Here is a 12,879-nt window from a genome sequence, read left to right on the forward strand (position 1 = left end):
TCAAGCCACGGCTGCTAGCTTTAGGGTTCAGTAGCTTGTACACGAAACAAAATTGATTTCGTTTCGTGTTCGAATTGTGTAAAACCTAGTTAACATTCGACGGGGCGCGACGGGACGCGACGTAAGGATCGTCGGGAAGCGACGGGACAGTCTGACGGCGTCGTGCGCCGACTGCTCTCGATTTGTAGTTGGAAATTATTAGCATTTCGAACACTGCGCTTCCCATGATAACTCGCAGAATGGCTAACGCGACTTGAGTTGAGTTTTAGCAAGATACAATCTGATGTCACTTATAGTATTTAGGGATAGTTCAGGAGCGTGACAGACGATCTGTTTTATCATTTCCTGGAGCTATTATTCGAATGGCACACCTTTCAAAGCTACTTTTTTGGTCTTTGTGAAAAACTGGTATTGTGAACTTGATTCCGCTTCATTCAAGGGGAAATAATTAAAAAGAAGTCCTGAAAAACAAGAAATTAGGTGCAAAGTCACATCACGGACTGTGCCTTATGACTCGCGCCGTTCGCTGTTGAACAACGCCGCGACTGCAGCATGTGTCGTACGAATCGTACACGATCTTACAGCTCACCCCGGCCTTCCCGGCAGGCCCTTACGTCCCGTACCGTCAGCGTTGCGTCGAATGTGACCTAGGCTTTATGCGTAAGGTTCAGTGACTCGTGAACAACGAGCGTTTTGATTACTGTAATTTCACGAATTTTCGATGAACTTTTATTTTCGGTACTTTTGGTGCATCTGTTTCACACCTAAAATTTCAATACACCGAACAACCACCAGCACACATACTATCCAATAGGGAACCTCCATAAAAAAAAAAAAAAAAAAATACAAATAATCCAATAGGGAACTGCTTCTCTGTACCTAAAATTTCTGTTCACCTAACCTGGCATTTTGCCTTCATACCGAAAATATTGAGCACCGAAAATTTCTGAAATTAGAGTACCATGGTGTCACAACGGAAACTGTAACAGCAACAGAAATACTGGTACATCTGTGTGTGTACTAGATCATCGTACTTCTTCTTTTCCTATGTTGTATCCCTATTTGGGACAGTGCCATCTCGAAGTGGCCCCACGAATCAAACGGCCCGGACGGATTAATTCTGGTACGCTCCGCATGATGAAGCAGCAATCAGTTCTGCACACAGGCTAGAAATAACTCTAGCACACACCACTGACTTTGCGTACACTGAAAGACAACTTCTTCTCGCCGCACAGAGCTGCGGATTGAGAGGAGATGGAACTCCGACACTGTTCTGTGACAGAACGGAACAGTCGTGCATACGCAGACATGCATACGCAGACACACCAGCCAAGGGGCACAATCCCAAGAGTAAAACATTTCCATTTATCTTACTAGTTTCGGCCTCGTTAGGCCTCGTCAGAGAAGGATGAGTTTCTAAAGAGATTGTGTGCTTATATAGGCTAGAAAGTGCAGTATCTTGGGGAAAAAAAAAGAAGAACTTAAACTCCATAATGGTGTGGCAAGACAAGTGCTGCTGCAGCGTGTACTATAATTACCATGGTTGATGAAGTGGGCGCTGTGGTTCATGAGGCAGGCACTGTGGTTCAGTGAATGCATACAGATTATATACAATTTTATAGTGCGAGCCAGCAGATCTAGCGGGAAAATGCGTTTTAGGTGGGAACCAGAAATTTCTGGTTCTCGGATTGGGACGCCCACGAAGAGTGAAGCTACAACTTCACACAAAGTCTTCTTGTCAAAAGTGGAACTGCTCTTTACAATGTTTCCATTTCTGTACGAGGATAGCGTACGTTACGTTTGAAGAAAGGTGGAGGGAATGACAGCTGTCAAGCAGCTCATCCTCCAACGTCTCTGCCCGCGCGAGACCGAGAAACTTGGAAGTAAAGTATCGAGTCGAGACACGATCCACGTCCCAAATACGAACAAGGACGTCCAGCTGTTTAGACTGGGTAACGTAATTAAGGCTTTCGTCAAACAGGACAACATAGTCATTGTTCTTCACATTCGACAGCAGCAGCAACTCGAAATACGGAGCGAGCCCGAACGTCGACAAATAATTGCACTTCCGTTTGCCACACGAAAACTTAGCAGCTATGCCGCTGTCGGGAAACATCTTCTGAAGAAGAGCTGCTGACTTGTCGCTGGACCGGAACAACTGGTGTTTCGTGACGACGTTCAGGGCCCAGCATATCTCCGCAGAGAGCGTTTGCGTGGTTGTCACACCGTCGCAGTTGCGGAGGTCCGGCGTAGCAGCAGCAGAAGACGTAGCCGTCGAGGATGCAGGGGTACAAGACGATGGGAAGAAGTTTGCAATAGATAGTCCAGATCGAAGCTTCGCTCGCTCGGCGTGCTTTTTGCTGGTCATATGGCTGACCAATGCAGCTTCTCCCATGGAGCCCAGCTCAATATCCTTGCTGCAGAGTTTGCAGCGCGCCTTGTGCCGATAAGACGGCATGGGGGCAATCCAAGAGCGATACTTCTCTTTGCTTAGCCATGTATCCGAGAAGGCACAACCAGGCATGAGGACTACACGAAATACATTACTAAACGCACAACTACTACTTTCACTACAAGACACAAGTGACAACTCGACTCACTGCACAACAGAACAACTGTGACTTACCGACAACTGTCATCACGGCATATTCCCTGCTCTCCCGACTTCAAGAATCAAGGTCGAGCGCAAGCCTCAAAACAAACTTCTTCGACCAACGAAAAAACGGGCAAAGTCTGCACCGGTCGCGCGCTTGAGCTGCACTGACTGTGTCCATGCAGTGAACACCGCCTATCGCCCGTAAAGCCTTCACTACCGGTACGACCAAGAGTACATGAAAACCAGAGTGTGCAGCTCGGATGGGTTGCTGTCACGGCAGAGTTCCGTGACTACATCACTTTAGTGATGTAGTGCGTACAAGCAGGATTCAAGCAGGTCCCTTTCTGCACAACTGCAGCTCAGTTGTACGCACAACGCCACTTCCCGCCTCAGATCTGTGCCGAATATGATGTAATCACGGTATTCCGCCGTGACACCCATAGTAGAAAAAGCCCCAAGCTGCACACTCTGGTTTTCATGTACTCTTGGTACGACTCATCGTCGAAACGGCCACTTGCACTTCCGCGGCCAAAAAAACGAAATTCAAAACTTTTTCCAAACATTTTCAAAAGTAGCTAGCGCCTTTTCAAAACTTTTTCCAGACCTGGAAAATTTATTAAATTCTAAAATCCAAACTTTTTCAAAACTTCAAAACTTTGCTGCTGACCCTGGAGGAGGATGCAGTGCTTTGCTTTATCTCAGCTGATGACTTGAGGAAAAATCAGTCACCCCCGTGGCGCAATGGATTAGCGCATTGGACTTCTAATCGGGCTAGCTGCTTGACGGCATTCAAAGGTTGTGGGTTCGAATCCCACCGGGGGTACATTATTTTTTCTTCAGTTTGATTTTTTCGTATTCACAAGAAGTGATCTCCTTTTTTTCTTTTTCTTTTTCTTCTTTCCGTCTGTGACTGTAGATGGAGAATGTTGAATCCGGTCGCCAGAAGCGATTAGAGAAGCAGACTTTGTACTCCCTGCTCAACGTGACACCTGGTAAGTGTGTGTTTCTCTGGCGAACCATGGGATTTTGTCAGGTATGGTCCGGTTACGGTTAGGCGTTGCTAGAACCCTGCTGACATTTATTTTTTGTTTTCGCTTTATTACACTTGATATTTGATAAGCCTGGCAGTCAATTCTCCAGCTTTGCAGGCTGTTGAATGGTACAATCCCAGCATGAGTTGCTGTTTGCTTTGACTTTTGCTGGGGCATTGCTCTCATCACCTCATCTGTGAGGGCCGTCTAAGTTGTGTGTGTGTGTGTGTGTGTGTGTGTGTGTGTGTGTGTGTGTGTGTGTGTGGGCGTGTGTGTGTGTGCATGCATGCGTGTGTGTGTGTGTGTGTGTGTGTGTGTGTGTGTGTGTGCATGCATGCGTGTGTGTGTGCATGTGTCTTTTCAGCGGACAAGGACTTTCGCTTCATCAAGACGTCTTGGCTGCAGACGTGGCTCGACGAAGAGACCAGCGACGAGGCTGTTGACGCGCTCTCTGACAGCGACATCCGCTGTGTGCATGGCAAGTAAGTGCAGAACAGGTCATTGGCTGGTGGGTGACGCAACACCCGTTGTAGAGGTTCTCATTGACAAGGCACATGACTGATTGTAGTGCCAGCCTGTAGAAATGAATTTAAACAGTCGGCAGCCCTCCTCAACCATAGTCAACTGAATGGCGAGGTAACACGGCTAGATCCAATCTGGAAAATAAAAGCAAAATATGTAGACAAGAAAGGAAGCTTGGAGAAGTCTGAATATCATGCCACGTAAAGCTGTGATCTGCAGCACAATTCTAGCAAGCAAGAAAAGGAAGAAAAAAGTGAACATTTCTAACATTTCACACTCCGGGGCCAAAGGAGAAAGTGAAACAAAGGAATGATGGAAGCACAATTAGGTTGTGATTGGGGGTGAGGGAGGGGATCAGAAGATGCAGGTTTGAGGTAAAAAAAAATGCCATTCGGTATACGTCAGCCAAACGGTGACCTGGAGTGGAAAAAAATGTTTTTTGGAAGTGGCAAATTAGCAGAGTTTGGTGTGTAAGAGCAATTTGAGAACCAGTTATGTGTGAGAGTATGGTTTGGAGGTCTACCGACGCGAATGGAGTGAACAAGAATGCAAATCTGCTTGGGACAATAAACAGGCCGAGGCCAATCTTTATGCGGCCCGGAGAAGCCATGTGTATTGCCGGTATGCCACAGAACTCTGCTGCTGCTGCCAGTTCTCAGAAGTCAGCGTTTGTTGTTCAAACAAACTTTACCTCTTGCCAAGTTATCTGTTCGCGGGACTCACGATATGCCACCAAAGGGCTTTCCAGAGGTGTTTTCGGTGTGGCAATAGCTCAATAATAGGTCGAGCGGTGATAAATTGAATGCGCGAATTTGATCTGAGCATTTTTCTTACTTTCTGTCCGGCGATTTTTGCGACTTTCAAGTCATTCAAGGGATTTCCCAAAGACGTGTGAAAGGCAACATGACGTATGAGTACATCGTTTGAATCGCTTGAATCTCACGAGTTCCATGCAGTTTGAATCGTAGTTCTACGTTGAGTATGAGCCCCAAACCGAAGGAAATAGTTGTGCGTGGTCTTGATGCCAAACTGGAGCACGATATGGACACTGTCGGCGAGGCTAGGGGCGTCCTTGGGGTTCTGTATGCTCTGAAAGGATGTGGAAGATGACGAGCAGGAAAAGGAGCTTTCCAGTAAGCCATAAATCGTGAAAATCTGTTGAGAAACAATAATGTTGTCACAATTTGTTTGTTGCTATCTCCACAATTGCACTGATGCACTGAATCACAGTGCTCCGACACAGTTAATGCATTGTGACCCTGAAAGGGTTAAAGTGGGGAGAGAGGGTGGGCCGTTTTTGTTCTACAGATTTCAGTAGAAACTACTGCGTTTGGTAGATGCGTTCCTTTTTCCTGCCCCAGACAATAGGTTCTACTTTCTTCAAGCAGCTCTTCCAGGTTTGAGGCTGGTAGAGCTGGTGGAAGTTGGTGGACTCAAGATATGCGATTTCCATGTATCCATGGACGGGGAGTCGTTTTCTGCAAAGTATTGTGCATCGTAGTGTAAATGTTTGCAAATATGGGTGGTTTACGGACTACGCATCGATGAGCTACCAAAATGGGTAGACCTGCGTTTGTGTACTTCCATCTACTGTCTTCTCCTCCGAAACCTGTTCTACTCTACTCCACCCCACCAAGTGGACAAACCGAGCACAGCCTAGAGCTGAAAAATCAAGGAAATGAAATGGTTCAACTCGGATGGTGAGCCAATTAAATTATGATGGAAAAGCACAAAATGTTACGAGTACTGAGACATTCGGCGACCTGACACCTAGCTCCCACACTTCTTCAAGGCGCAAACCAACAACCTTCCAACTTGGAAGGCTCAGGTTCGGAAAGGTCCAAGAGGGGAAGGAAAGCGAGCCTTCCAAGTTGGAAGGTTGTTGGTTCGCGCCTTGGAGAAGTGTGGGAGCTAGGTGTCAGGTCGCCGAATGTCTCAGTACTCCTTGTCAGTTTTGTGCCATTTTGTCGCACTCGCTGACTGTATAAGGTGGACAGTTAGTCATAACTCGTAGCATTTTGTCCTTTTCCTTTTCCATCGAAATGAAGTGGGTTGTTTGTTTTTTTACGCGCAGAGCGGACATGGTCATTTCTCTAATGTGTTGGCTGGTTCTCGAGTACATTGCTGAGTGAAGATGTTTCACTGTGATCTTTCGCTGTCATGTTTGCAGTTTGGATGTAGCCAAAATTGACCTTGTCAAGCGGATCAGCATCACAGCGGTAGGCATCATGGTTGTCTTGTGTTCTAGCTTCTCCTTTTTTTCTGTTGCGCTTCTTTACTTCACTGCTGCTCGTCACCTCCCCTCTTCCTTTCTTTTAACCAAGCAATCACCTTGTCTTTGTGTGTCTTGCCACCTGCTTGTCTTCGTTTCTACTGACCAGGGTCTGTTCCATGCTCAACTGCTGTTGTGTGAGCTCACCTCTTCCGAAAACACAATGTGTGTGTGTGCGTACGTGTGTGTGTTCTTTTCTTTGACATTCCTTGTCACCAGGCCACAGAACTAATATCACTCTATGGCGGCGATCTGCACCTTGGCAAGTAAGTGCTGCTGCTAGCCACTTGCGTACACTTTTCAAGTCCTGGTGCGCATATAGTGTTAAATGTGTGCTAACGACTCACGGTAACGAGGTAGGTAGGCTCACAGGTCATGGCGGTGTTTTGTCGGGAACTGCGACAAACTGGAGAGTGTAATGCAGCATGAGCTGATGTAAATTTATTTTGAGGGAGGGAGTGTCTGTGCGTTTTTTATTGATTATTTGGCTCGCATTAGTTTCTTTTTGCCAATAATTTAAGTGCGCTATTGTTGGCTGGTACGAAAGCAATGCAAGTGAAGTGTTTGTCCTTCCGGTTGTGCTAGCAACCACTGGAAGCATGGTGATTCTCTTTCTCTCTCTGTCTCTCTGTCTCTCTCTCTCTCTCTCTCTCTCTCTCTCTCTCTCTCTCTCTCTCTCTCTCTCTCTCTCTCTCTCTCTCTCTCTCTCTGTCTCTCTGTCTCTCTGTCTCTCTCCTACCTACTGTATGTAGAGATTCGCTGTGCCGGGAGTGCGTAGTACTGAAGTGCCGGCACATGCGCTTCCAATCCAAGCTTGCTGAGGACGTTCGGCAAGTTTCAGCTGTGCTCAAAGCCAAATCCTCTGAGTAAGTTAGTTGTATCAAGCTTCCTTGTCTGTAGATTACTTTAGTAGTTGTTAGTCTCTCCCTCTGATTGTAGTTGTGACTTTTCCAGACTGATCTGCTTCTCTGTCTAACACTTGTGCATGAAACTCAGAGTCACAACGCAATCTTCCTCCTCTCTCCCTCTCCCTCTCTTCCTTTCCCTCTCCCCCCCCCCCTCTCTCTCTCTCTTTCTCTCTCTCTCTCTCTTTCTCTCTCTCTTTCTCTCTCTTTCTCTCTCTCTCTCTCTCTCTCTCTCTCTCTCTCTCTCTCTCTCTCTCTCTCTCTCTCTCTCTCTCTCTCTCTCTCTCTCTCTCTCTCTCTCTCTCTCTTTGTGTTTATGTGCGTATGATGGCCTGGCTGTGCAGTTCCTCCTCCTCTGCATTTTGGATCGGCAAGACATCTCTGCAGCGCTGGCGACGGTTTGCTAACGATGACTTCCTTTCCAGGTACCCCCTTCCTGTTATGCGTTCACCGTGCCCGGAAGACGATAGTCCAGCCAGCCCCAAGCCAGATGACCGCTCATTCTGCCACAACATGGAGTCTGATTCACCGCCTGAAGATCTAGCCAAGGAACCAACTGATGAGAATGCACTGCATGAGCAGCAGTCCAGTGCAGATAATGTAAGCACAACGGCGGCCATCGCTACCACCACCGCCACCCCCACTGCTGCTGGCGACGGTACTGAAGAAGTGCCCAGCTCTTCTTCTGGCAGCCCTGGAGGTCTCGTTGATCACACGGTAACTAACGGTGTTTCCGTGAATGATGGTGCAGTAGTGCCTTCTGCTGGTACTGCTGCTGGCGACAACGCAGAGTGTGGTGACAGCACTCTTACGAAAGCTGAAGATGCCATCGATATGCCAGCAGACGAGCAAATGAAATTCAACGAGGAATGTGTATGTGTTCACGGTGAGTCCCTGCCGGAGGTAGTGATGAGGCGTGCTACAGTGCATGTATGTGTGCTCTGTATTATTTGATTGCCATACCTGTACTGCATGTCCAATGTCCATCCATTGTAGACAGTAGACCATTATCCCTCTCTCTGACTCTTGTCTCTCTGTCTCTTGTCTCTCTCTCACTGTCTCTTTCTGTCTCTCTTACTCTCTCTCTCTCTCCCTCCCTCCCTCCCTCTCTCTCTCTCTCTCTCTTCTCTTCTCTTCTCTGCAGATTGTTTCAGTGTTGATCAGTCAGTTCGCCGTTTGATTCCAGCCAATGCTTGGCGCATTATCCGCCCATACATGACCGATGCAACTGAATATCCCGTCAACCAAGAACTGTGTTCGAAGTGTCAGGTGAGACTGCCGCAATGGTTGCTTGCAGCTGAATTAAACTGGCAGTGAATTGTTTGCTCCACAGCGCCCCTGCGAGCTGTTTCCCTCGTACGTTGTTTGCCTGGTGTTTTGTTACCTCCACGTTTTTGTACAGCCATCTGCTGGTGATTTTGTTTTGTTTTTCTGTTTGTTTATTTGGAGTTATTAGCCAATGACTTGAAGATTGTGATAGTTTCATTCAATTGATTCTGCCACGGATACGCTCGTGACAAGACTATGAAAAAGCCCATTCACAATACTACTTTTTGCAACGCGACACCTGCGACCGCGACACACGATTCGCTATCTTTGAAGTTTTGCGGCATCCTTATGCAGTGCAAGTACTGTGCATGTACTGTGCATGTACTGTGCATGTACTGTGCATGTACTGTGCCCCGTGCAGTGCACGTCAACCCAGAGTAGAAATTGTGCTCCATTTCTGTATGTCGCACGTCACAAAAGTGGTCAACTTCTGCGACAGTGGCGTTGCAACTGCTTGCGACAGTACGCGACAGGCATTTCCTTTGTCGCAATTGTCGCTTGTCGCATGTTGTGTCGTAGAAAGTGATATTGTGAATCGGCCTTCAGGTGTGTGTGAGGTGATGAGCGCCCCGGTGGGATGTTGAGTGAGCTTGGCTCGGTGCGTTATGTCGACTTACATTCTTCCTGGCATCGTTGTACTTCTTCTCGTTCCTCCTGTTCCTCTTCTAGGAGACACGCTGCGAGGAGGAGAGTTTGGAACTGGCACTTCGACTCCAGGCGTCAGAGCAGAAGGAGGCGTATGCGTCTTTGCTGATGAACCGCTCGCAGGATGCTATGTTACAGCCGGGTGAAGTAAGTTGCACGCTTTCCTTGCCTTTGGAAGTTTGGGCACTGAGCTAGATTGGACATTCTTGTGGAGTGTACCCCAGCTTCCTGTCTGTTGCTGTTTCGGGGTTCAAAGGACACGGGTGGAGAGATAGATTGCCCAGGAGTCATCCAGCAAGTGTGCATCTCTGTATTCTTCTGCTGATTTAATAGCCGGGCGTTTTCTGTGTGTGTTGTGTGTGTGTGTGTATGTATGTATGTGTGTGTGTGCGTGTGTTTGGCCGTTTGTTTGTTTCCATTTCCGCTGTTCTGTTCTGTTCTGGGGTTTTTTCAGTCATGTGCAATATTCTACATTGTTGCTGGTGACTTTCTTGACAAGCTCAAGCGGTTCATTCGGTAAGTCTGTATGGCTGAAAGCTATGTGAAATGCTGTAGTTCAAATGATGTATGACTCGCGTTGTCTGTGATAAATGACTTCTCCTGAGTCCCGAAATTAGTTGGAAGTCGTTATGAAATGCTTATCTGGTGCAGATTGAACTGCTTTTGTTATTTCAATTTGGCTGGTTTTATGGTACTTTGTGTGTACACATTAGCAGAACTGTACTCCATTGTATGCTCTGTGTTTGTTTGTGCGTGTGTGTGTTTGTGCGTGTGTGTGTGTGTGTGTGTGTGCATGTGTGTGCATGTGTGTGCACGTTACAGAAGCAATGGCCAGTCCGGCATACCGGAGTGCATTGACAACTCTGCGTTTGTTTGCGGTGAGCACGGCCAGCTGATCTACAATGTGTTGCCAGATGACGACGAACAGTTAAGCGATGACTACGACTGGTAAGGATGGCATTGGCACCAGCAACGTCTGCAAACGCTAGCGTATAGGACTGCAAAGCACACACTCTTGATAATGCGCAGCTTGGAACTATAGTTCTGCTTCCAAACAATCATTGCACCCTTGCCATATGCCATGTGTACGGTTTCCTCTCTCTCTTTTCCTATCTTGTTCACTGTGCAGTCCTCGATTCTCTTACGTCACGGAGCACCACTGGCAGGATTTGCAACGCTACTACAGTTGCCGCAATGCACTGTCCGTGCAGCTAAGTCGCGACCTGGACCCAAGCATACCCGAGGAGCAGCTCCGTGTCGACCAGTGCTCATCTCCTTGTAGGTGCAGCAGCTTGGTGTTGATCATGTGCTGGTCTAACAACCGCCACTGTGTGTATGTCGTGTGTGTGTGTTTGTGTCGTGTGTGTTTGTGTACTTAAGTTTTCCATGCTATCGACTTCATCCTGATGCATAAGAACAGGTCGTACAGCTGTGTTGATGCGAGAGTGATGCGTAGCGCTTCGTGTTGGTCAGATCACATGCTAGTCCGTGCAAAGTTGGTGTTTTGTGCCCGAGCTTTCCGATCGCAGAAGTCGCCGTCGTCCCGCCGGCGTCCATGTACGGCTCATCAGTTGCACACCAAACCTGATGTGCAGAGCAAATTTCAACACCAGATCAATGCTAACATTCAGCCGCTGTGTGACCGCTCATTCTGTGATGACTTGGACCCGGAGGAGGAGTGGGCCACAATTCCCCAAGTGATGCTTGAAGCTGCAGAGAAATCGGTTGGTCATGACCGCAGAGCACAACAGGATTGGTTTGTTGCGGCCAGTCACACCATCCAACCGCTCATTGACCAGAAAAACATCGCCCACAATCTATTTCTGAAGTCCCCTTCAGAGCAACACCGTTGTGCGTTTCGTGCTTCTCAGCGAGCAGTCAGAGATGCGGTTCGACTTGCCAAGGAGAACTGGATCTGCGATCTGGCGTCCCGCGCTGAAGATGCTGTCCATAATGGTCGAGCCCGTTGGGGTTGCATCCGTGCCCTGTCTTCAGTGTTTGCCGGTCGTAAAGCAATACCATCAACTTCTATCATTGACGAGGAAGGGAATGCGCTAGTGTCACCCGCTGCTGTAACGGCACGTTGGGGACGACATTTCAGTGGTCTTTTTAACGTTGCGGGAACATTTAATGATGAGACGGTGGAAGCCGTGCCACAGCGTCAGGTTCGAAATGACCTAGACAAACCGCCGACCCTGGGTGAGCTAACTGCAGCCATAAAGCATATGAAGCTTGGAAAGGCGAGTGGGCCAACAGGCATATTGCCTGAGATGGTGGCGTGTGGAGGCGAGAACCTTCACATATGCTTGCTAAATGTCATGGTTGCTGTGTGGCACAGTGGAGATGTGGTGAATGATTGGCGAGATGCTGAGATTGTCCCTGTTCCGAAAAAGGGCAATCTCAGACTTTGTGACAACTGGCGCGGCATCAGCTTGCTGGACATTGTTGGCAAACTATTTGCCCGTGTGATACAGGATAGAGTGCAGATGATTGCCGAGGATGTGCTACCAGACTCCCAATGTGGTTTCCGCAAAGGGAGAGGTTGCAATGACATGGTGTTTGTAGCCCGCCAGCTCATCGAGAAGTCCGTTGAGCACGATGATCAGTTGTGTGTTCTGTTCGTAGACCTTCGTCAGGCATACGATTCCATCCCCCGAACGTCCCTCTGGTCAATACTAAGCAAACTTGGTGTGCCCCCGAAAATGCTGAAGGTCATACAGTCCCTGCATGAGGGAATGTCGGCAGCCGTGCGAGTGTCTACAGCTTCTTCGGATTCTTTCCCAGTCAACAATGGTTTGAGGCAAGGTTGCACCCTTGCGCCCGTGTTGTTCAATCTGTATTTTGCCGTGGTGATGGATGCATGGCGTTCTACTTGCAAATGTGCCGGGATCCCAGTCTCGTACAAAACCGGCCGTAAGCTTGTTGGCGACCGGACTGCCAAGAGTCGTTTGTCTCAATGCACTATAACCGAGTCTCAGTTTGCGGATGACGCCGCGTTGTACACCCATTCAGTAACGGACATGGATGCTGCTGCCGCTTTGTTCGTGACCGTCGCTACCCAGTTCGGCCTCACTGTCAGTTTTGGTAAAACGAAGTGCATGGTCATCAATGCTGATCCCCCTCCGACCGGATGCTTGACGTTGGCAGATGGCGACATCGAAATCGTGAACGAATTTACATACCTCGGTAGCTGTATTACTAATGATGGCCGGTTGTCGGTTGAGGTTTGTTCCCGTCTTGCCAAGGCCTCCCGGTCTTTTGGTGCCTTGCGTTCTGCTGTCTTCGGAAACCGCCACATCTCTGTGCGTACCAAGACTCATGTTTACTCTGCAGTCGTCCTCTCAACGTTACTTTATGGCTGTGAGTCATGGGCTGTCAAGGCAACCGACACCCGCCGTCTGTCAGTGTTCCATAACCGCTGTGCTCGGTTTATCCTGGACGTCAGCAAGTCAGAACAATGGAATGAGCATCTCTCCAATGCAGTCATCCTGGAGCGGGCTGGTTTGCGATCTGTGGTGGAGATGCTGAGGACGCGCCGTCTTCGCTGGTTGGGGCATGTCGGACGCATGTCGGACGACA

The 12,879-nt window shown here is 48.3% G+C and overlaps 1 protein-coding gene and 1 non-coding gene across 2 annotated transcripts in view; both read left to right on the top strand.

The window, feature by feature from the left end:
* Positions 1 to 12,879, top strand: part of LOC135804518 (ubiquitin carboxyl-terminal hydrolase 48-like) — a 47,224-nt gene that overhangs the window by 23,099 nt on the left and 11,246 nt on the right. Inside the window, exons 16-26 of the mRNA XM_065318405.1 lie at positions 3,513 to 3,588; positions 3,992 to 4,109; positions 6,320 to 6,368; positions 6,641 to 6,687; positions 7,174 to 7,287; positions 7,671 to 8,212; positions 8,471 to 8,595; positions 9,325 to 9,447; positions 9,755 to 9,816; positions 10,123 to 10,248; positions 10,430 to 10,578. Of these exons, the coding sequence (XP_065174477.1) occupies positions 3,513 to 3,588; positions 3,992 to 4,109; positions 6,320 to 6,368; positions 6,641 to 6,687; positions 7,174 to 7,287; positions 7,671 to 8,212; positions 8,471 to 8,595; positions 9,325 to 9,447; positions 9,755 to 9,816; positions 10,123 to 10,248; positions 10,430 to 10,578 (1,531 nt within the window). The remainder of the gene's footprint in view (positions 1 to 3,512; positions 3,589 to 3,991; positions 4,110 to 6,319; positions 6,369 to 6,640; positions 6,688 to 7,173; positions 7,288 to 7,670; positions 8,213 to 8,470; positions 8,596 to 9,324; positions 9,448 to 9,754; positions 9,817 to 10,122; positions 10,249 to 10,429; positions 10,579 to 12,879) is intronic.
* Trnar-ucu (transfer RNA arginine (anticodon UCU)) lies at positions 3,324 to 3,419 on the top strand. Its single transcript has 2 exons — positions 3,324 to 3,361; positions 3,384 to 3,419. It is a non-coding gene; the product is annotated as a tRNA-Arg (tRNA).

Source organism: Sycon ciliatum, chromosome 1, assembly GCF_964019385.1.
Source record: "Sycon ciliatum chromosome 1, ocSycCili1.1, whole genome shotgun sequence".
Classification (NCBI taxonomy): Eukaryota; Metazoa; Porifera; class Calcarea; order Leucosolenida; family Sycettidae; genus Sycon; species Sycon ciliatum.